Source organism: Acipenser ruthenus, chromosome 50 (assembly GCF_902713425.1).
Source record: "Acipenser ruthenus chromosome 50, fAciRut3.2 maternal haplotype, whole genome shotgun sequence".
NCBI classification, from domain to species: Eukaryota; Metazoa; Chordata; class Actinopteri; order Acipenseriformes; family Acipenseridae; genus Acipenser; species Acipenser ruthenus.
In genome coordinates, this window is record NC_081238.1 from 5,001,530 (window position 1) to 5,026,615 (window position 25,086).

Genomic DNA, 25,086 nt, shown 5'->3' on the forward strand with positions numbered 1-25,086 from the left:
ATCCGGGTCACGGCAGGTGCAATCCTCACACGGCAGAGAAGCTTGTTCTTTTTTTTCACACGCCATCTTCATGGCATGCACCTTTTTGAAAGAAAATAGAATACAATAATTGCTTCATCGTGTTAGTACAGGCATGATGCACACCAGCCTGCTGTGTATGAAATAATAATTACAGAAATAATCAATCTATAAACACCATAAAAATCTCCCACAAACACCAGTCGCTGTATTAACGCTTATCGAGTAGAGGCAAGACGGGACCTGTCCCAGCAGCCAACGTTACAGTGGCTTAATTCAATCTTTGAAGGTGATTTCGAGAACGGAGGCGTTGGTGGTATAGTGGTGAGCATAACTGCCTTCCAAGCAGTTGACCCGGGTTCCCGGCCAACGCAAGTCTTTTTTGAACTTTTTCATTTAACATTGGAAGAAAGCGTAATACATTCCCCAACTAATTTGCCTTTCTGGTTAATAGTCTTAAAAGCATAACTTTGAAAGTATCACTGTGAGATATAATGATCTGTGAGGTGATATTAGTCACTACATTAAGCCCCATCAAACGAATGTGTTCATTTGGAATCATGCATTGATAATGCGTTGTCGTGAAAACTGCAAATATGTATGGAAGCGTGAGTTGAATGATTAATCACATTCTAAGGATTGATATGGTCCTGTTGTTCGTCAAGCCACATAACAATGGCGTTGCAGTTACATGCGCTGCAAAATCAAATATTTAAAATTAAACAACCATCTGATAAAATTTACTGCAGCAGGATTGTTTTAGACACACATGGGCGCATGAAAAAAATCAAACATATGTTACCAAAATAGTCATTGCTGTATGATGTACAGCAACTGTGAAATGAATGGTTTTATAATCTGTTATGTGAGACTTCTGTTGGATTTTTAAGCATTTGATTCCCTGTGTACACAAAGATGGCAGTCCTGATTTAACGAGTGGGCAAGCAGAGCTCTCGGTGACTGATTTTTCAGTCTTTTTCAGTCACGTGATTGAGCGCCTTCCCGGCAATGCATCGTAATTAGAAAAGTGGAATGCAAGATATTGAACACGGACACATCCGGGATTTGAACCCGGGAACTCGCGCACCCGAAGCAAGAATCATACCCCTAGATTAAACAGCCAAATGCTGGCGCCGATTTGGTTCCACGAGCTTCCAAAGAAGCGTAGACCTAGATGCTCTGTATTGAGGAATTAGTGTCACCTTGCTGTGTGCCTGTTAGGGGCAGTCTGATTTGCTTTACCTGGCGGCTAGCATTTCTATGGGCATCGAGAGGTGGTCGCTATAAATGAGGAAACTTGTTAAGATAGGATTTAGTTTCGATATGCATACATACACATAAAAAATAAACAAAACAAAACTGTGTTTCGTTGTTTTGCAAAGGGATGCACTGCAATTTGTTATATTTTATTTTATTCTTGCGAGCACGCAGCTGTTTTATATATTCATTTTAAATAGATTGGGGGAAATTGGACTGTGTACTTTACAAATGTAATCTAGATTGTAACGAGACCATTCAAGTGCTGACGTTGTTGTCTACTTTGTATGTACCACAAAAAGAACAGATTTGCTGAACTGGTTAATTAACCTTACTATAAAAAACTGATAGATCCAAGTATTTTATATAAACTGCAATACTATAATATGTGGTAACTAGTTGAATTAACTTCACTATAAGAAACTGCTAGATTAAGAGTTTGTTTAATTGTATCATCTCTATATGTATCTACTAGACAATTGTTAGATGGTGAAGTGAAAGTGGAATTGTCATATTGTTTACATTGTTGTTAATGTGCTTGAGATTTTGAAAACAATTATTAATTAAAACTTGTAAAGATTATTTTTGGAGAATGATTGCTTGATTTCTCCTGGATAAAAGAGTTTGTGCGGGAACCAACCACTCGAGGTCCTTGTCCTCAATAAACACACGGTGGCGTAGTGAAAATAACATAAATTTCGCTATCTGTATATAAAGACCTGCTACACTTCAATACTACTGCCGCTACTCGGACACCACACACGGAATCATTGTAAACACACCGCCATAGCACAGGCTGCCGACCAGCCATACCGCCGCCGTCACGAGAGCCTCCCGTTCCCTTACATCCTGCTTCCTATTCCGCTCCCCCTTGTCTTTAAAACCAGCCTTTGAAATGAGCCAGGTAAAGGGGAATCATCCTCTGATTGGCGCAGGGAAAGAAACGAAAGATTCTTAAAATGAAAGTAGCCTAATTAAAACAATAAAACAAAACACATAGCAGCGACCTGCTGCAATTGTTCTGCCGTGTGTGTAGCACGGAGTGCCCAGCTGACAAAACAAACACAAGCTTCTCGGTAGTTCGCCGTGATCGTATAGTGGTTAGTACTTTGCGTTGTGGCCGCAACAACCCCGGTTCGAATCCGGGTCACGGCAGGTGCAATCCTCACACGGCAGAGAAGCTTGTTCTTTTTTTTCACACGCCATCTTCATGGCATTCACCTTTTTGAAAGAAAATAGTATACAATAATTGCTTCATCGTGTTAGTACAGGCATAATGCACACCAGCCTGCTGTGTATGAAATAATAATTACAGAAATAATCAATCTATAAACACCATAAAAATCTCCCACAAACACCAGTCACTGTATTAACGCTTATCGAGTAGAGGCAAGACGGGACCTGTCCCAGCAGCCAACGTTACAGTGGCTTAATTCAATCTTTGAAGGTGATTTTGAGAACGGAGGCGTTGGTGGTATAGTGGTGAGCATAGCTGCATTCCAAGCAGTTGACCCGGGTTCGATTCCCGGCCAACGCAAGTCTTTTTTGAACTTTTTCATTTAACATTGGAATAAAGCGTAATACATTCCCCAACTAATTTGCCTTACTGGTTAATAGTCTTAAAAGCATAACTTTGAAAGTATCACTGTGAGTTATAATGATCTGTGAGGTGATATTAGTCACTACATTAAGCCCCATCAAACGAATGTGTTCATTTGGAATCATGCATTGATAATGCGTTGTCGGGAAAACTGCAAATATGTATGGAAGCGTGAGTTGAATGATTAATCACATTCTAAGGATTGATATGGTCCTGTTGTTCGTCCTGCCACATAACAATGGCGTTGCAGTTACATGCGCTGCAAAATCAAATATTTAAAATTAAACAACCATCTGATAAAACTTACTGCAGCCGGATTGTTTTAGACACACATGGGCGCATGAAAAAAATCAAACATATGTTACCAAAATAGTCATTGCTGTATGATTATTATTATTATTATTATTTATTTCGTAGCAGACGCCCTTATCCAGGGCGACTTACAATCGCAAGCAAATACAAATACATTCAAGTGTTACAATATTAGTCATACAATAAGAACAAGAAATACAATAATTCTCAAGTGTGACAAACCACAATTCAATAATACAGCAGATAATAGTGAAAGTTACATCAGGATATGATTAAATAGTGATAGTTACATCAGGATATGATTATGATCTACAGCAGCTGTGAAATGAATGGTTTTATAATCTGTTATGTGAGACTTCTGTTGAATTTTTAAGCATTTGATTCCCTGTGTACACAAAGGTGGCAGTCATGATATAACGAGTGGGCAAGCAGAGCTCTTGGTGACTGATTTTTCATTCTTTTTCAGTCACGTGATTGAGCGCCTTCCCGGCAATGCACCGTAATTAGAAAAGTGGAATGCAAGATATTGAACACGGACACATCCGGGATTTGATCCCGGGAACTCGCGCACCCGAAGCAAGAATCATACCCCTAGATTAAACAGCCAAATGCTGGCGGCGATTTGGTTCCACAAGCTTCCAAAGAAGCGTAGTCCTAGATGCTCAATATTGAGGAATTAGTGTCACCTTGCTGTGTGCCTGTTAGGGGCCGTCTGATTTGCTTTACCTGGCGGCTAGCATTTCTATGGGCATCGAGAGGTGGTCGCTATAAATGAGGAAACTTGTTAAGATAGGATTTAGTTTCGATATGCATACATACATATAAAAAATAAACAAAACAAAACTGTGTTTCGTTGTTTTGCAAAGGGATGCACTGCAATTTGTTATATTTTATTTTATTCTTGCGAGCACGCAGCTGTTTTATATATTCATTTTAAATAGATTGGGGCTAAATTGGTACTGTGTACTTTACAAATGTAATCTAGATTGTAACGAGACCATTCAAGTGCTGACGTTGTTGTCTACTTTGTATGTACCACAAAAAGAACAGATTTGCTGAACTGGTTAATTAACCTTACTATAAATAACTGATAGATCCAAGTATTTTATATAAACTGCAATACTATAATATGTGGTAACTAGTTGAATTAACTTCACTATAAGAAACTGCTAGATTAAGAGTTTGTTTAATTGTATCATCTCTATATGTACCTACTAGACAATTGTTAGATGGTGAAGTGAAAGTGGAATTGTCATATTGTTTACATTGTTGTTAATGTGCTTGAGATTTTGAAAACAAGATTTCCATTACACGAGAGTAGATGTTAAAACTTCATGCTGATTTGAACTCGGCTCTCGCCAAGATAAGCACCAACTAAGACGTAGCTTTACAGTAAACTAATGTGATCCATATGTGTCTCCATCCATTTACGTTTCCTTCCATATGATGATGTAGATATCCTTCTGTCTGGTGTTAATGGCTGAAGTGTAATGCTGGCTCCAGGGATCAGCTTATTTTGCCTCCCTGGCGCATCAGCACACACAACGGCTGCGATGCTGGCTCCGGGGATCAACCAAAGTGCGGCCTCCCCAGCGCATCAGCATGACAACCGTCTGGATTGAGCTAAGTAGGGTACATCTCTGGGGTTTTCAAGTGGGCACCTTCCATCCTCAGTGTTTCGTCGACTAGCCCACGACACCTCAAGAGGGCTCGACGGTGATTCTGGCGTCCCAGCATCACCCCCCTCCGTCCCCCACTCAACTCAGCCCAGCTTACTTACCTGTCCCCAGCCAGAATCTTTCCGTCTCAACCACAGCCAGTTGCTGCTCCTCTCTGCTGCTTCAGATAAGTTCTTCACTGTGCGACGCAACTCTTGGCCACTGAATCCGACGTCTCTGAGAAACCGGGTTGTAGAGTGTGCCACAAATCCTCGACAACCCACTTCCACTGGGTAAACCCGAACTCTCCATCCTCGCTGTTCCGCTTCAGTGGCTAGTTGAGCATACCGCAGTTTCTTCCTCTCATACGCCTCATCTACAGCATCCTCCCATGGCACTGTTAACTCTACCAGGTGAACAAGGCGTGCTGATCCAGACCACAAGACAATATCTGGTCGAAGGTTAGTGGTGGCAATCTCAGGTGGAAAAATAAGCCGTTGACCAACATCTGCCAGCATATTCCAGTCTCTAGCAGCTTCCAGTTGTCCTGGGCGAGGATTGGTTTTAACACCTTTTCTTGGTGGTTGCTCTCCTGGGCGGAGGAATGTTGTCTTTTGTGTGTAATGTTTTGATGGAACAGGTGGCAACTTATTGGTCATGTTACGCTTGTCTTCCAATGCTAAGGCCAAACATTGCAGCACCTGGTCATGGCGCCAAGTAAACCGTCTAAATTAAAACTTGTAAAGATTATTTTTGGAGTATGATTGCTTTATTTCTCCTGGATAAAAGAGTTTGTGCGGGAACCAACCACTCGAGGTCCTTGTCCTCAATAAACACAAGGTGGCGTAGTGAAAATAACATAAATTTCGCTATCTGTATATAAAGACCTGCTACACTTCAATACTACTGCCGCTACTCGGACACCACACACGGAATCATTGTAAACACACCGCCATAGCACAGGCTGCCGACCAGCCATACCGCCGCCGTCACGAGAGCCTCCCGTTCCCTTACATCCTGCTTCCTATTCCGCTCCCCCTTGTCTTTAAAACCAGCCTTTGAAATGAGCCAGGTAAAGGGGAATCATCCTCTGATTGGCGCAGGGAAAGAAACGAAAGATTCTAAAAATGAATGTAGCCTAATTAAAACAATAAAACAAAACACATAGCAGCGACCTGCTGCAATTGTTCTGCCGTGTGTGTAGCACGGAGTGCCCAGCTAACAAAACAAACACGAGCTTCTCGGTAGTTCGCCGTGATCGTATAGTGGTTAGTACTTTGCGTTGTGGCCGCAACAACCCGGGTTCGAATCCGGGTCACGGCAGGTGCAATCCTCACACGGCAGAGAAGCTTGTTCTTTTTTTTCACACGCCATCTTCATGGCATGCACCTTTTTGAAAGAAAATAGAATACAATAATTGCTTCATCGTGTTAGTACAGGCATGATGCACACCAGCCTGCTGTGTATGAAATAATAATTACAGAAATAATCAATCTATAAACACCATAAAAATCTCCCACAAACACCAGTCGCTGTATTAACGCTTATCGAGTAGAGGCAAGACGGGACCTGTCCCAGCAGCCAACGTTACAGTGGCTTAATTCAATCTTTGAAGGTGATTTCGAGAACGGAGGCGTTGGTGGTATAGTGGTGAGCATAACTGCCTTCCAAGCAGTTGACCCGGGTTCCCGGCCAACGCAAGTCTTTTTTGAACTTTTTCATTTAACATTGGAAGAAAGCGTAATACATTCCCCAACTAATTTGCCTTTCTGGTTAATAGTCTTAAAAGCATAACTTTGAAAGTATCACTGTGAGATATAATGATCTGTGAGGTGATATTAGTCACTACATTAAGCCCCATCAAACGAATGTGTTCATTTGGAATCATGCATTGATAATGCGTTGTCGTGAAAACTGCAAATATGTATGGAAGCGTGAGTTGAATGATTAATCACATTCTAAGGATTGATATGGTCCTGTTGTTCGTCCTGCCACATAACAATGGCGTTGCAGTTACATGCGCTGCAAAATCAAATATTTTAAATTAAACAACCATCTGATAAAACTTACTGCAGCCGGATTGTTTTAGACACACATGGGCGCATGAAAAAAATCAAACATATGTTACCAAAATAGTCATTGCTGTATGATGTACAGCAACTGTAAAATGAATGGTTTTATAATCTGTTATGTGAGACTTCTGTTGAATTTTTAAGCATTTGATTCCCTGTGTACACAAAGATGGCAGTCCTGATTTAACGAGTGGGCAAGCAGAGCTCTCGGTGACTGATTTTTCAGTCTTTTTCAGTCACGTGATTGAGCGCCTTCCCGGCAATGCATCGTAATTAGAAAAGTGTAATGCAAGATATTGAACACGGACACATCCGGGATTTGAACCCGGGAACTCGCGCACCCGAAGCAAGAATCATACCCCTAGATTAAACAGCCAAATGCTGGCGGCGATTTGGTTCCACGAGCTTCCAAAGAAGCGTAGACCTAGATGCTCTGTATTGAGGAATTAGTGTCACCTTGCTGTGTGCCTGTTAGGGGCAGTCTGATTTGCTTTACCTGGCGGCTAGCATTTCTATGGGCATCGAGAGGTGGTCGCTATAAATGAGGAAACTTGTTAAGATAGGATTTAGTTTCGATATGCATACATACACATAAAAATAAACAAAACAAAACTGTGTTTCGTTGTTTTGCAAAGGGATGACCTGCAATTTGTTATATTTTATTTTATTCTTGCGCGCACGCAGCTGTTTTATATATTCATTTTAAATAGATTGGGGGAAATTGGTACTGTGTACTTTACAAATGTAATCTAGATTGTAACGAGACCATTCAAGTGCTGACGTTGTTGTCTACTTTGTATGTACCACAAAAAGAACAGATTTGCTGAACTGGTTAATTAACCTTACTATAAAAAACTGATAGATCCAAGTATTTTATATAAACTGCAATACTATAATATGTGGTAACTAGTTGAATTAACTTCACAATAAGAAACTGCTAGATTAAGAGTTTGTTTAATTGTATCATCTCTATATGTATCTACTAGACAATTGTTAGATGGTGAAGTGAAAGTGGAATTGTCATATTGTTTACATTGTTGTTAATGTGCTTGAGATTTTGAAAACAATTATTAATTAAAACTTGTAAAGATTATTTTTGGAGTATGATTGCTTGATTTCTCCTGGATAAAAGAGTTTGTGCGGGAACCAACCACTCGAGGTCCTTGTCCTCAATAAACACACGGTGGCGTAGTGAAAATAACATAAATTTCGCTATCTGTATATAAAGACCTGCTACACTTCAATACTACTGCCGCTACTCGGACACCACACACGGAATCATTGTAAACACACCGCCATAGCACAGGCTGCCGACCAGCCATACCGCCGCCGTCACGAGAGCCTCCCGTTCCCTTACATCCTGCTTCCTATTCCACTCCCCCTTGTCTTTAAAACCAGCCTTTGAAATGAGCCAGGTAAAGGGGAATCATCCTCTGATTGGTGCAGGGAAAGAAACGAAAGATTCTAAAAATGAAAGTAGCCTAATTAAAACAATAAAACAAAACACATAGCAGCGACCTGCTGCAATTGTTCTGCCGTGTGTGTAGCACGGAGTGCCCAGCTGACAAAACAAACACGAGCTTCTCGGTAGTTCGCCGTGATCGTATAGTGGTTAGTACTTTGCGTTGTGGCCGCAACAACCCCGGTTCGAATCCGGGTCACGGCAGGTGCAATCCTCACACGGCAGAGAAGCTTGTTTTTTTTTTTCACACGCCATCTTCATGGCATGCACCTTTTTGAAAGAAAATAGAATACAATAATTGCTTCATCGTGTTAGTACAGGCATGATGCACACCAGCCTGCTGTGTATGAAATAATAATTACAGAAATAATCAATCTATAAACACCATAAAAATCTCCCACAAACACCAGTCGCTGTATTAACGCTTATCGAGTAGAGGCAAGACGGGACCTGTCCCAGCAGCCAACGTTACAGTGGCTTAATTCAATCTTTGAAGGTGATTTTGAGAACGGAGGCGTTGGTGGTATAGTGGTGAGCATAGCTGCCTTCCAAGCAGTTGACCCGGGTTCGATTTCCGGCCAACGCAAGTCTTTTTTGAACTTTTTCATTTAACATTGGAAGAAAGCGTAATACATTCCCCAACTAATTTGCCTTACTGGTTAATAGTCTTAAAAGCATAACTTTGAAAGTATCACTGTGAGTTATAATGATCTGTGAGGTGATATTAGTCACTACATTAAGCCCCATCAAACGAATGTGTTCATTTGGAATCATGCATTGATAATGCGTTGTCGTGAAAACTGCAAATATGTATGGAAGCGTGAGTTGAATGATTAATCACATTCTAAGGATTGATATGGTCCTGTTGTTCGTCCTGCCACATAACAATGGCGTTGCAGTTACATGCGCTGCAAAATCAAATATTTTAAATTAAACAACCATCTGATAAAACTTACTGCAGCCGGATTGTTTTAGACACACATGGGCGCATGAAAAAAATCAAACATATGTTACCAAAATAGTCATTGCTGTATGATTATTATTATTATTATTTATTTCGTAGCAGACGCCCTTATCCAGGGCGACTTACAATCGCAAGCAAATACAAATACATTCAAGTGTTACAATATTAGTCATACAATAAGAACAAGAAATACAATAATTCTCAAGTGTGACAAACCACAATTCAATAATACAGCAGATAATACTGAAAGTTACATCAGGATATGATTAAATAGTGATAGTTACATCAGGATATGATTATGATCTACAGCAACTGTGAAATGAATGGTTTTATAATCTGTTATGTGAGACTTCTGTTGAATTTTTAAGCATTTGATTCCCTGTGTACACAAAGGTGGCAGTCCTGATTTAACGAGTGGGCAAGCAGAGCTCTCGGTGACTGATTTTTCAGTCTTTTTCAGTCACGTGATTGAGCGCCTTCCCGGCAATGCACCGTAATTAGAAAAGTGGAATGCAAGATATTGAACACGGACACATCCGGGATTTGAACCCGGGAACTCGCGCACCCCTAGCAAGAATCATACCCCTAGATTAAACAGCCAAATGCTGGTGGCGATTTGGTTCCACGAGCTTCCAAAGAAGCGTAGTCCTAGATGCTCTATATTGAGGAATTAGTGTCACCTTGCTGTGTGCCTGTTAGGGGCCGTCTGATTTGCTTTACCTGGCGGCTAGCATTTCTATGGGCATCGAGAGGTGGTCGCTATAAATGAGGAAACTTGTTAAGATAGGATTTAGTTTCGATATGCATACATACATATAAAAAATAAACAAAACAAAACTGTGTTTCGTTGTTTTGCAAAGGGATGCACTGCAATTTGTTATATTTTATTTTATTCTTGCGAGCACGCAGCTGTTTTATATATTCATTTTAAATAGATTGGGGGAAATTGGTACTGTGTACTTTACAAATGTAATCTAGATTGTAACGAGACCATTCAAGTGCTGACGTTGTTGTCTACTTTGTATGTACCACAAAAAGAACAGATTTGCTGAACTGGTTAATTAACCTTACTATAAAAAACTGATAGATCCAAGTATTTTATATAAACTGCAATACTATAATATGTGGTAACTAGTTGAATTAACTTCACTATAAGAAACTGCTAGATTAAGAGTTTGTTTAAATGTTAGCCTTCAGGCGTAATTCGGGGGATGCCGTAGAGGGCGCTCTCCCGCTTTGCGCTCCTTTTTTCTTCTTATCCTATTTCCTTTTCTTTAGCCTGTCTTACCTTCCCTCCGTGGCATCCTGCCCGGTAGCATCCGCGATCTCTTCCGGGTGGAAGCTGATCCCAGTTCAGCCTCATTTAGTATTTCCAGCCAATCGCACAATGCAGCGCTCGCCACGTCAATTATTAGGGCATGGCCAGCACTGCTCCACGTATGTGTTATTGGCTGCCCCTCCTGTCTATCTCGCTCTCTTTTTCTACTTTAACCCAGCACTATTTCCGCTTCCTTGTCTGTGTTTGTTTTTTGTCTCTCTGCTCTGCGCTCGCAAGATAGTATCAGCTATTTTCCTACCTGCTCAGTCTGCGCTGTTCAAAACGCAGCGTCATTCTCAACTTGGTCTGCGTTTTTATCAGTTCAATGTCACCACTGCACTGCAACTGTTTTACACCGGCGCCTCACAGACCATGGTTACCACAGCAACGCCTCAGCGAGTGACTACTGGGAGTGGTAAGTTGCTACGGCGACCAGGCAGCTTTAACAGGCAATGAGAGCCTGTGCCACACGACTGCAATTTCTGGCTCCTGCTGCAGCGCTTTTGCAACATGAGAGCTTCAACTCGCCGAATTGTGACATCTAAATACTGCAGGCTCCTCTTCTAGACCTACATTAACTTACTTATATCATCACTAACTGTTCTAAAGCAAATGCTTAATACATAGACAAGGATTGTAATCGCAATAACCAAATATATGCTACCCTGCTTCACTAAAGCCAATAGTTTCAATTCCAATCAAAACCTTTAGATGGCAGCATAACACCACAAGCTCTACATAATTTAAGATGATTTGCTATCGCTGCGAATCTGGCACTCTCCAAACCTTCTATCAATTCCTGCAGTTTGTTGTCTTTTTGAGGGATTCTCAGTACCCTCCTGCCTCAACCTCTTTTTCTACATATTAACTTGAATTTTTTCAAATCCAAACTCCTCCCCTTGAGAACCTTGTCATGAAGCCATGCTTATCAGCTTTCTGAGATGTTAAGAGAATCCACCGTCACATTAATTTACAGCTTTCCTGCAACAGGCCATTCCTGCAACCTTCTTGTTCCTGGATTTGCACTTCCTTATTTGCCCCCAACTTCATCAAGGCACTTAATATAACTTTCAAAGTCCATTTCATTCAATTTGAGCTACCAGTCACATTCGGAAACTATGTGCTACGATTATCAACATTTCAGTCAAGCGTCCTCGTATCCCGCAATACACTCTTAGACTGCTCCTGATCAAATCAATAGGTTTTGTAGCAGCCTCCGAGCAACGCATTCCTATCCTCTCAGGTTCTGCAGCGGCCTCAGATCTATGCATTCTTCATTTCTGCCCAAAGGCAGCCCCATCGCCGACATCATCTAAAAACGCCTTAACTCTCAAATACCAATTTTCACCGCATTCAGCAGCTCTCTGCTCTCTACAGCAGGCCACTGCAGACTACTGACAGCATTCCATCGTTTACCCCCCAGATCTCTGCCCGTTCAGCAGATCTTGCCTCTACTGTTAATATCTCCTCATTACAGCAAATCTCGGCTCCCTCTTCAGATCTGCTTCTATTGCAGCATACAAAAGTGGCTTTAGTTTACTGTTCAAATCTGCAACTGCTCTCCTCCAGAGCTTCCAACACTCCAGCTTTCTTCCAATACCTGGATCTAAGATATATATATATATATACACGGAGAGCTTGACTTCCTCAGCAATTTAGTCATATGTCCGCTCATCCTCTCAGATACTACAAGCTTTAATATATGGTACGAGACTGGAAATCTGTTTGATTTATGAATTAAGGAGTTCCACTATTTGGAGAATGATTGGAGTTGTGAAACCCAAATCTCTGATTTATGAGTTCACCTTTTCCATTCCAAACAGACAAGATGGTAGCAAACCGCTGATCAATCCCGTATTAACTAACACAGGATGGTTGGCATCTCAGCTCTCTGCCTTAGTTTTAAAAAACATCTCAGCAGTCGATTTCATATATTTGTTCAGGTCCAGCTGCCACCTCAGCCCTCATCAAACTCTGCAACACCAACATCTGCCGTTCAACTAAATACAACACTCTCCAACCTTCTGCAATCTGCTCATCACTACATGGCCACACTCTTAGTCCCAGCGACCAAATCTTCATTTACCTCTGGATGGAAAACATTTACAACTTTCTGCACTCAAAATACATCCCATTCTGATTTAATGAGCAACGGATTCTAGCCTCCATCGCCCATGCAAGGGATTCTCTTCACTTAGCCCCCTCTACCGTTAAAGCCTACATCTCCGGAATTTAGTATTTCTGCCGCCTCATCTCCGTCCCTTCTTCAACATTTCTATCCATCCCATCAGTTTGCTTGACACTCGGAGAGATCCTCAAGAGCCCCCCCCCCGCTGCTCCCTCCTGGCTCCCTATATCAATAGACATTCTTCACTCTTTAATATCTACCCTCAGAAAAAGCTGCTCTGTCTATGCAATGACCTTACCTTGGAAGTACTATGTCTAACTGCTCTTGTGAAGCACTTCCTCTGCAGGATTCCTGAAGGAACAGAGTGCACCCTGTGAACTTACCGTGACAACACCTGTGATTTACCGTTTAAAAAAAAAAAAAAAAAAAAAAGCAAGAGTACCAAGACATCAAGGGGAATACAATGGATAGACTCTGACCGTTAAGCCATTTTCAACCATGAGGTCTTGTGAACCATTCCACGCACCCAGATACTGGACTTTGGCCAGCTGTAGTAATTTTACTACAGAACACTACACCTTGCAGTTAAAATAAAAATAAATTAAAAAAAAAAAAAAAATCAGGACTTCATCAGGATTTCAATACAGACAGTTACATCAAGATCCAGAAGTTCTACAACCTGGTCCCAGGAGCAGACCCCAACCCTCGTCTCGTACTACCTTTCAGCAAAACAATATTCAACTGAATAACTCTCTCTCCGGCCTCCTTCAATCACCACGTGGATTTATGGAGAACGCTCTCGCCCCATCTACCGTTCCTCCTACTCGACTGCCTGGTCTTCATTTACTCACTTTTGCGAGTAAAAAATAAATAAATAAATAATTTAAAAAAAAACGGATCTCAAACCTCTTTCAACCTACAGCACCTCCTCGCCTTCATCACTCACCTCAGGCTGTCTCTATGTTTAGCCCCCTCCTCTATTTAGATGCTACCTAGCGGGCATTCAGTATCAATTTCGCCTCCAATCTTTCTCCTCTCGTCTGTTCTAGAGATAGCGGATCTCTAGAGAGAACGCTCAGAGGTATGGAAAAAAGCCTGCTCCCCTCCTCTCCATCAAGTTAATCAATCTCTACTGACCTTCTCCTTTGTCTCATCACTGCTCTCTGGCATGCTTCAACCTATTCAACGACATCGTCATGGAAACCCTGTGCCTGACCGTCGCCTTTGGATTTCTCCGCTGTGCAGAATTCTCAACTCCATCAATTTCCAACTTCCCAGCTCTAGGCCTCAAGTGCTCAGATCTCTCTCAAATCCCCGGAAACCACTTTATCCTCCTCATCAGATCTTCAAAAACGGTCCAATTAAGCCGAGGATTCAGTATCTTCTGTCAGATCCCCTCTTCGACAGCTCCAGATCTATACTTACGAGTCACTGGTTCTCATCCCGTTTATGCACCCTCTCGTCACGGATCGGACTTTCTTCTACTATTTTTCCCCCCATTCATTCTGGATCAGAGCAGCTGCCTCCGCGGCTAGCGTAGGTATCAACACTTTGATTAAGTCTATGGGGCGCTGGATCTCCTCAGCTGTGAACTTTTATATTAGATCATCCTCAACAGACATCGCCACAGCTCACCAAGCACTTGTTAGCTTGCCCGGAGTGGGGGGCGCCCTCTCCGCCAGGCCCACCAGAGGTTTCCTCCCTGCAGGGGGGTTTTTCCTCTCCACAGTGCGGACGGCTTATAGGCATAGGTTGTCTACTAACATCTCTTGTCTTTTCTTTTTTCTTCTAGCTTTTGTTTATGTGTGCGGCTCTGCGATCTCTTTTCTATCCCACGGTGTGGTTCTTGCGGGGAGCCGGGGGTCCTCTTTTGGGGGGAAGTGAGTCTCACTCCCCCGGCTGTCCGGGTCGGCCTCTCGTCTCAACCACTGCCGCCCGGCTGTTCCTCGCCGACCTGAGGGGACCCCCGGCCACATCCTATTCTTCTGCTGCTTATGCGCTAAGCCTTCCAGGCCTCAACCTTGCTGTCCCATCTCCTCTCTTCTATTTCAGGTCCAGGACCATTTCAGCCCCCTCATGCAGTAGGCCGTGCCTCCACCTGCCGAGCGGGCCCCGACCGAGGGGGGGGGGGGTTTCTCTGTTTTCGTCTCTCCTAAACGGACCCGAGACACTTTTTTCCTAAGCTCTCCACGCCGCCCAGCTGCCAGCTTAGCTGCCTGAGGATGCTGCACTGAGTTGCGAAGGATCTGTCCTTTTGTCCTGTTCGTCCCCTTCCTGTCTCTTGCTCCACTAAACGCCCAGCAGCCAGAGGATGCTGCCTGACCCGTCGGGAGCGAGAGTCAGTTTGTTGTATGTTATATGTCTAAACTTTGCTCTCTCTCTCACTTTTACGTCACCCAGCAGTCGGAGGATGCTGCCTGACCTGGCGGAAAGTGTTTATATCTAATCCTTTGCTCTTCTCATGTCTCCCTCTCTACGTCGCCCAGCAGCCAGAGGATGCTGCCTGACCCGACGAGAAGGGAAAACTCTTCGTCCCCCCTATCTCGTCCTGCTATCAGTATCTAACCTCAATGTTACTAAGCACCATTCCCAAACTCCAGCCCTCAATCTCGCCATTCCTCAAACTCGTCTCACTCTTAAACTCTCAAATGTCTCACCCCTCTCGAGCCTCCTAAGCAATCGGAGAAATCCTCTCATCTGGTCTCATTCTTAATATCTCACTCCCAATTTCGCCTCCTCTCAAGCCCTCGTAGGCAACCAGTGAATTGTATCATCTCTATATGTATCTACTAGACAATTGTTAGATGGTGAAGTGAAAGTGGAATTGTCATATTGTTTACATTGTTGTTAATGTGCTTGAGATTTTGAAAACAATTATTAATTAAAACTTGTAAAGATTATTTTTGGAGTATGATTGCTTGATTTCTCCTGGATAAAAAGAGTTTGTGCGGGAACCAACCACTCGAGGTCCTTGTCCAAAATAAACACACGGTGGCGTAGTGAAAATAACATAAATTTCGCTATCTGTATATAAAGACCTGCTACACTTCAATACTACTGCCGCTACTCGGACACCACACACATAATCATTGTAAACACACCGCCATAGCACATGCTGCCGACCAGCCATACCGCCGCCGTCACGAGAGCCTCCCGTTCCCTTACATCCTGCTTCCTATTCCGCTCCCCCTTGTCTTTAAAACCAGCATTTGAAATGAGCCAGGTAAAGGGGAATCATCCTCTGATTGGCGCAGGGAAAGAAACGAAAGATTCTAAAAATGAAAGTAGCCTAATTAAAACAATAAAACAAAACACATAGCAGCGACCTGCTACAATTGTTCTGCCGTGTGTGTAGCACGGAGTGCCCAGCTGACAAAACAAACACGAGCTTCTCGGTAGTTCGCCGTGATCGTATAGTGGTTAGTACTTTGCGTTGTGGCCGCAACAACCCCGTTTCGAATCCGGGTCACGGCAGGTGCAATCCTCACACGGCAGAGAAGCTTGTTCTTTTTTTTCACACGCCATCTTCATGGCATGCACCTTTTTGAAAGAAAATAGAATACAATAATTGCTTCATCGTGTTAGTACAGGCATGATGCACACCAGCCTGCTGTCTATGAAATAATAATTACAGAAATAATCAATCTATAAACACCATAAAAATCTCCCACAAACACCAGTCGCTGTATTAACGCTTATCGAGTAGAGGCAAGACGGGACCTGTCCCAGCAGCCAACGTTACAGTGGCTTAATTAAATCTTTGAAGGTGATTTTGAGAACGGAGGCGTTGGTGGTATAGTGGTGATCATAGCTGCCTTCCCAGCAGTTGACCCGGGTTCGATTCCCGGCCAACGCAAGTCTTTTTTGAACTTTTTCATTTAACATTGGAATAAAGCGTAATACATTCCCCAACTAATTTGCCTTACTGGTTAATAGTATTAAAAGCATAACTTTGAAAGTATCACTGTGAGTTATAATGATCTGTGAGGTGATATTAGTCACTACATTAAGACCCATCAAACGAATGTGTTCATTTGGAATCATGCATTGATAATGCGTTGTCGGGAAAACTGCAAATATGTATGGAAGCGTGAGTTGAATGATTAATCACATTCTAAGGATTGATATGGTCCTGTTGTTCGTCCTGCCACCTAAAAATGGCGTTGCAGTTACATGCGCTGCAAAATCAAATATTTAAAATTAAACAACCATCTGATAAAACTTACTGCAGTCGGATTGTTTTAGACACACATGGGCGCATGAAAAAAATCAAACATATTGTTATACTAGTAGGGTGTAGTGTATGTGAATATCTCCTGTGTTTGTATTGTCAACTGTATGTATTGGTTGTGTTTTATGTATTGAAACCCCCAAGCACTCCCTCCTCTGTCTCTGAAATTGTTACATTTGTGTGGCGGGAAGGAGCCTTGTTATATAAACTCGGAGCGGGAGTATTGGCGCGCTCTGATTCCCAGCTGCGTTAGGGTGAGGTACTGTACTGCGGGACTGTGCTGCGGTATGAGTGTACTACACGGAGTATGGCAAGTCAAATTATCATTTAGAGATATCTCTAATTCATTTATAGATATCTATAAATATTTGAAGATATCTCTAAATCATTTCCAGATATCTCTAAATATTTGAAGATATCTTCAAATATTTAGAGATATCTCTAAATCATTTTAAGATATCTAAAATGCATTTTTAGATATCTTTAAATCATTTGAAGATATCTTTAAATGGAGCTTTAAATGAGATATCTAAAATGCATTTTTAGATATCTTTAAATCATTTTAAGATATCTCTAAATGTTTTTGAGATATCTTTAAATACTTTTCAGATATCTTTAAATCATTTAGAGATATCTCTAAATAACGTCCTATTCATTTAAAGATATCTGCAAATCATTTGAAGATATCTTCAAATAGCTTCCTGTTCATTTCGAGATATCTCTAAATCATTTAGAGATATCTTGAAATAACTTCCTGTTCGTTTAGAGATATCTCTAAATCATTTGAAGATATCTTCAAATGAACAGGAAGCCATTTCAAGATATCTCAAAATGACTTCCTGTGAAAATGCTCTATGTTTTCAATGGACTTCCTGTCCATTTAAAGATATCTTCAAATGAACAGGAAGTTATTTAGAGATATCTCTAAATGTTTTAGAGATATCTCTAAATGAACAGGATTTTATTTGAAGATATCTTCAAATGATTTAGAGATATCTTTAAATGAACAGGAAGTTATTTGAAGATATCTTCAAATGATTTACAGATATCTTTAAATAATATGTGGATTTGGCTAGCATGGTGCGCCAAACTGTCATTTAGAGATATCTTAAAATGAGGGTTTTAAAGATATCTCTAAATCATTTAAAGATATCTTCAAATAACTTCCTGTTCATTTAAAGATATCTGCAAATCATTTGAAGATATCTTCAAATAGCTTCCTGTTCATTTCGAGATATCTCTAAATCATTTCGAGATATCTATAAATAACTTCCTGTTCATTTAGAGATATCTCTAAATCATTTGAAGATATCTTCAAATGAACAGGAAGCTATTTCAAGATATCTCAAAATGACTTCCTGTGAAAATGCTGTATGTTTTCAATGGACTTCCTGTCCATTTAAAGATATCTTCAAATGAACAGGAAGTTATTTAGAGATATCTCAAAATGATTTAGAGATATCTCGAAATGAACAGGACGTTATATGAAGATATCTTCAAATGATTTAGAGATATATTTAAATAATATGTGGATTTGGCTAGCATGGTGCGCCAAACTGTCATTTAGAGATATCTCTAAACCATTTCAAGATATCTCGAAATAACTTCCTGTTTAAAAGTAAACCAGGAGAAATGTTTTATTCACTCAGTTAAGGAGTACAGTGGGGGCAAAGGCGCTATGGCTCATCCTGAAGCTGTACTAACAACTCTTGGAGCAATTAAAAATACACTCAGCACACTTGAAAGACATTTTCAAGACGGTTCTATTGAAATTGATAACAGTTATAGACTGTTTCAAAATGCAAAAACAAACTTTGATAGAATCAGTATGGAAATTCCAGAAAACGTTAGAGTGGAAATATCAAACTGTTTTCATGAATTAATGCCGGTGTTCGAAAACGAAGGAATTTCTGACACCCAGTCAAGCATAAATACCGGTGGTGATTTTGTGGTTCAGCAGAGGAGAGAAGGTAAGTTAATGTCTCTATTCTCTTTGGGAACTACAGTCATTTTAATACACACGTGGATTGGTTATTGTCGCATTTAATTTTTTATTTATTTATTTATTTTTAATACAGGTCAGTTTGGTTTGACAAGGATTTCTGTTTCGAGACACCAGCTCCAGATTTTCGTTTCTCGAGGATACACAGGAAAGAGGATTGCTGAACATTTAGGATGCTCGGTGTCATACATTTATAAGCGCTTAAAAGCGGAGGGTCTGTCACCAAGAGACAAATACAGCAACATCACAGACAGCGAACTCGATACTGAAGTAAAGTCACTTCATTCCCAGTATCCAAATGCAGGGGCCGAGGTTAGTTATTGTATTTACAGCTTTGAAATTGGTGTTTATTCTTTAATGGTTGAGGGTCTGTGCCCGCTTTCACTACGAACGTTTACGTTAAAAAAAAAAAAAAGATTTGAAAATGTGGGTTTGTATCTGATTTGTTCAAAATATAATTATAATTTGGAACGGATACCTGTTTATTGATACCTGCGCATACAAACAATGCTAATATTATAATGTCCTGGATGTATTACAGCAGTTTATTCCAATAATATAATAGTAACATTTTTGAGTCATAACAACTGTGTCAAAAGTAAGCATAATAAAACAAATTGATGTTTGCTTTCCTCTATAGATGATGAATGGATATCTTAGAGCTAAGGGGATATTTGTTCAGCGACAGAGAATACGCAAGTCTCTAAACAGCATCGATCCAGTAAGCAGTGCTGGACGATGGGCCCAGGTCATTAACAGAAGATCTTACTACGTCCCATCACCAAACAGCATGTGGCATATGGACGGTCATATGAAGCTGATAAGGTGAGTCTACTTTGTGTGGTGTTAAATATATATTAGCGTGCACAGGGGTAGGGGTCAGGGTTCGTAGGTGACGCAATCAAAGACATAAGCCCGATATCAACTTGACATCAACTCGAGTTCTGGGAGAAATCAGTATACTCGAGTTGTCTGTCCATGGTAACGAGGTTAATATTTTATTTTACCCAATTATCTGATCTGAAATCACATATGTTAAAGATATTTGTTTGGCTGCTCATGTCTATTGACCACGAAAAAAAATTTATATCACTTTATTACATTTTATTCTTTATGTATTTAATATACATGCATTCATTTTGAGTACATGTTTGTCCCAATTTGGCACAATGGCTTGTATGCATTTAGTCTGAAGCAAAACTATCCAATTTTCTCAAATTAAACTGCCATATTTGTTCCTGGAAGGAAAGTAATAGATTTGTATTTGTTTGTAATAGATTAGGCTCTCATGATGAATCTTACCCTCATTCTTCAGGTGATCGTACTGAAAGGTCAGAATCTTCATAATTAACTGGGTCATTGTTTTGAGAAGAGGTCATATAATTAAATTGTGACAAAGTGAGGATCGTAATTTTCACTTGTACCAACTGGAGGGCAGATTCTTCATGAAATCCTTCATGAAATCCATAGATTGTCATTCCAAAGGGCAAATAAGTAACTGAAATCAGGTGTAACAAAATGTGGCTACTGCACAGTTTTTATATGTAAACAATGTGACTATTTTTAGTTATAACCCTTTAAAAATTAACACAAACGATATTGTTGTTCTGTCAGCATTGTAGTAGGTGCCAGATATCCATTTTCCTGGATATTCTTGAAAATGAAACAGAACCTATATGTGCCAGTCCTGGTAGATAGGTGAATACTGCCTAATTAAAATAAACTTGAGAACTCTGCATTTCACCCCATATAGAGGCACAATATAATCTGAATATTTAACCTTTATTGGTGTTAAAATGCTCTGACTGCTATTGGTGAAAAAAATATGTATTGTTCACAATACGCATATCTTATTACTGTAAAAATAACTTTTTTAAAATGTTTACTTTTGATTGTAGGTGGGGATTTGTTATCCATGGTGCCATAGATGGTTTTTCTCGCCTTGTTCCATATTTGCATTGTGCCACAGACAATAGCTCAAGCACAGTTCTACAGGCTTTCTCCAAAGCAGTGGCAGAATATGGGTTACCGTCTCGCATGAGGTCAGACCATGGTGGAGAAAACATACAGGTAGCCTTGCTTATGAACATCTTGAGAGGGCTCCAGCGTGGCAGCCACATAACTGGAGTATCTGTTCATAACCAGAGAATAGAAAGACTTTGGAAAGATGTGTTCCTACAAGTTGTAGAGCCCTTGTACAAGGAATTCTATGATTTAGAAGATCTTAGTATATTAGAGGCAGATAATGATGTTCACAAAGCATGCTTGCAGTTGGTGTACCTTCCAGAAATTAATAAAAGATTACAATTATTCAGACAAGGATGGAATAAACATAAAATCCGAACAGAAAGGAACAGAACACCTGAACAAATTTGGTCAGATGGATTGGCTGCAACACTTGCAAGCTCTGCTGAATCAGGGGCAAACATTTTGGATGGTAAACAATTTGAAGAACATTTAATATTACATTTACAAAGAGCTGGAGTCCAAACAACACATATTTTTTGTATGACAGAAACTGAAGAGCATTCCAATCCACTTAATTTAACTACTCAGCAGCTTAATACCCTTAAAGAGGAAATCCAACTTGAAGGAGACTTTATGGATAAATATGCACGTTGCATTCACAAAACACTAGAGTTAATGTTTTCTAACGAATAATAAAACCATCCTATTTGTTTTAATATGATCATTCTGGAACTTAAGTTTTCAAGACACAGCACAGCAAAATGTTGTACTTTTTAACCAATTCAGGAAGCTTGTTTTCCATGATTGTCTAGGTGCGGTCGGAGCAAATGAAGTTGTTTTATGATTTGGTCATGAATTACACCTAGCATAAGGGTGTCTAGAAACTGCAAGTGGACATAGACCTGTGTGGTTTTGTAAGCTGGAGGGTACACTAGCTGTGGGAAATTACGGCTTAAAGTCTTTATAACTACCAAGCAACATTCTACTTTTACCTACATATCTTAACAATTCCACTTAATCACTATTGTTCTAGAAAAAAAGTAATACTTTTGAGGAACTGATCCTGCATTTATTTATCTATTGTACACAAAGAGATGATTGATGGTCATAGTTACCTGTGGTAAAAACTTTCATCTAATTTGTCCAGTCCAATATGAAAGCAGGACACATTGTATTTATAACATGAAACTGTATTTAAATGCTTCTGTTCTGATTGTAATATTTTACCATTAAAGATATGACTGAAGACTATAACAATGTTATCATTCAAAAACATGTTTATTTATTTGTGTGTCTTTTTTAACATGAACACCCTTAATGTCTGTTTGAAAGTTAAGACAGCATTATTTTCATAAATATGAAATGTTTACAACATCATTTTGGTACAAAAGTTAAACAGCAAGTATGTGAATTTGGCAATTAACTTCTTATCCAAAGTCAGGAAAAAAATAAAACTCACACATTTTCTTTCTTCACTTGAGGAAATAAAGGTTACATACAATGTTGAATCCCCAAAGAGGTCATTTTATACAAACAATTTGACGTCATATTTTCACAATAACACCATCAGTATGATAAACCATGAGCGGCAAGGTTCCATTCCATTGAAAATGTATGGTTTTAATTGGCACATCGTAAGCTCAGACAGTAAAATGCAACAGAATAAAAACAGTGTTATTTCAATGAAATGGCTGAACAGCCCTGTAACTTTAAAGTAGGTGATAAGACAATGCAATCAAACATTTGGAAGGCAGATTTATCATATTTTCCACCATCACAGGACTTGGTGAGTTAAGTTTTACACCTTAAACGTAACGTGATTATTTCTTAGACTCAGATGAGAGGAACATCACAAGTCCCGTTTAGTAGTAGATTTTTTCTTTATTGAACATTGTGTATTGTAATTGTGTAATCGCATGACAAGTTACACGTGTTTGACAAGTGTTTTGTGTATATATATATATATATATATATATATATATATATATATATATATATATATATATATATATATATATATATATATATTAGCTCAAAGAGCCAGCTGCCAGATACACACATACATACATTATATATATATACACATACATACATACACACGTATATATACATACATACATACATATATATACACACACACACACACACACGACTGCGGTGAAACCAGAGTAAGGGTGGTTATGTAAAAAGTCGGTTAAATGAATCCTGTTTTAAATATCATTATACACAGTTGTAACAATTACTATATTCACATAATTATTGTTTTGAGATTGGCTTTTATTAGGGAGCTCCCCTAAATCACTTGAGAAGATAGATACAGGGTATTAATGCTTGTGACAGGGTAGACGTCTGTCATGTGGATGCGTGCATCTGCTGCTGAGTGACAGGCAGGAGATCGAGACGGAGTTGATATGCCCCGCAGGCGAACAGGTTTTATTTGCACATCAACACACTGAACAGCTCACGTGACACTACCAGCAATGGTAGCGCACGGAGCACATACCACGAAAGTGTAGAAAAACTTTGGTAGGATCTACAATCTCTGAACTAATCCTCTCTGTTCAATAACAAACTAAAGTTACTGAAGAGCTTGATCATAGCGGATAAACGACTGTGTGTGTGTGTGTGTGTGTGTGTCAATATATATATATATATATATATATATATATATATATATATATATATATATATATATATATATATATATATATATATATATATATGCTCAATAAAAAGCCTATGTCATAAAAGTAATTGGAATGGATTAAAAGGGAATTGGAACAGAAAACTATAAATTTTATCTCAACTGATTGCTGACCCTCCATTTTTTACAGGCTTTACGCTGTGGTGTTCCTGGGAAGTCATGCTATCAAGGCTTTACAAATCATTATGAAAGAAGCAGGCTTAAGTAGTTGGGCATTTACAAGTAAAATATATATTTTTTTATATAAAAACATCCCTTGTCAAATGATTCTTCATGTCACTTGACTTCAGATATAGCTGCTGTGATTCTAACCACTACCTTAAATCATTGTCATTATAAATGCATTCTCTGAATTTAGAATGGATTTCATTTCTCGTTTGAAGTCCTGTACTGAAGCATAGCTTACTGGTATCTCTAGTGTATTGCTACAAGTGTGTGCAATAGGTCTCCTCAGGCTACCACAAAGTCTATTAAATACTATTGTAATGCCATCATTTGGCAGTAATGGGGATCCTGTAACAAAATGCAGAAATTTGGACATTTCATCCTGATCCACTGACTTGATGAAGTCACGTAAATAGTAATAAGCAACTTCTTCTTCAGGTTTCAGGTCTTTTTCAGAAGTTGTTATACACTGCAACACACGGTCTGCAGTAGGCATCTCCTGCCAGTACAGGTACGAAATTAAGTCTGTATCTAACTGTGACCAAAATGCTCTCATATGAGACTCTGGAATAGCCTGCCTTATAAAGCAATTCAAGAACATTGGTTTTATTACCAGTTCATTTTGTGCTACAAGAACCAGTTGCTCTCTAAAATCTTTAGCTGAAGGAACTGTGTGCATGCCATTCACAGAATAAAAGGTCAGCAAGTCAGATTTTTCAGAAATGCTTAGTTTTTCAAAACTATTCAAAGCCTTTTGCAGCAAGGTTCGTTCAGGTACTGTTACATGGAGCATAAAGTCATCCAACAGTGTTCTACTATCAATCATAGAGGTATTAAACACAACAGATAGCAGTGTTGATCTACAAAATCTGGGTGGCACGCAATGATTAAGCTGACACATATGTGACAAAACGTTACCAACAACAGAAAAAATGTCCTGCGCTTTGGCATATTGATTTACTGGTATACATGGGACAAGAGCATCCTCACCTTTAAACCACTGAATGAAAGCACTGTTCCAAAAAGAAGAAAAAAGATATTTTGTTAACCCACCAAAGTCATCTCCCTCTTCCCCAATAAAGTTAACATGTAAACGTTTATTGATGATACTTTGATTACTGTAAATTCTTTGTACATCTTCTAGAACAGTGTGTCTTTTAACTTCAACTGTAACTTCTTCTTCCAATAACACATCTAGATCAGAGAAAGCTGTGTAAGGTAGAAACA

The 25,086-nt window shown here is 39.7% G+C and overlaps 1 protein-coding gene and 5 non-coding genes across 6 annotated transcripts; all 6 read left to right on the top strand.

Moving 5' to 3' along the window:
* Positions 1-2,358: 2,358 nt before the first annotated feature.
* Positions 2,359-2,430, top strand: trnah-gug (transfer RNA histidin (anticodon GUG)). The gene has a single exon. It is a non-coding gene; the product is annotated as a tRNA-His (tRNA).
* Positions 2,431-2,740: 310 nt separating this feature from the next.
* trnag-ucc (transfer RNA glycine (anticodon UCC)) lies at positions 2,741-2,812 on the top strand. Its single transcript has one exon. It is a non-coding gene; the product is annotated as a tRNA-Gly (tRNA).
* Positions 2,813-8,511: 5,699 nt separating this feature from the next.
* Positions 8,512-8,583, top strand: trnah-gug (transfer RNA histidin (anticodon GUG)). Its single transcript has one exon. It is a non-coding gene; the product is annotated as a tRNA-His (tRNA).
* A 310-nt stretch (positions 8,584-8,893) lies between these two features.
* trnag-ucc (transfer RNA glycine (anticodon UCC)) lies at positions 8,894-8,965 on the top strand. Its single transcript has one exon. It is a non-coding gene; the product is annotated as a tRNA-Gly (tRNA).
* A 7,608-nt stretch (positions 8,966-16,573) lies between these two features.
* On the top strand, positions 16,574-16,645 carry trnag-ucc (transfer RNA glycine (anticodon UCC)). Its single transcript has one exon. It is a non-coding gene; the product is annotated as a tRNA-Gly (tRNA).
* A 1,900-nt stretch (positions 16,646-18,545) lies between these two features.
* LOC117971866 (uncharacterized) lies at positions 18,546-22,229 on the top strand. Its single transcript, XM_059015432.1, has 3 exons — positions 18,546-19,334; positions 19,663-19,847; positions 20,921-22,229. The coding sequence occupies exons 2-3, from the start codon at positions 19,663-19,665 to the stop codon at positions 21,681-21,683; spliced, it is 948 nt and encodes a 315-aa protein (XP_058871415.1). The 5' UTR covers positions 18,546-19,334; the 3' UTR covers positions 21,684-22,229.
* Positions 22,230-25,086: the final 2,857 nt, after the last annotated feature.

Coding starts and splice junctions, on each gene's coding strand:
- LOC117971866 (XM_059015432.1), top strand. CDS start 19,663: ATGATGAATGGATATCTTAGAGCTAAGGGGATATTTGTTCAGCGACAG. Junction 19,848..20,920: donor GGTCATATGAAGCTGATAAG/GTGAGTCTACTT, acceptor TTTTGATTGTAG/GTGGGGATTTGTTATCCATG.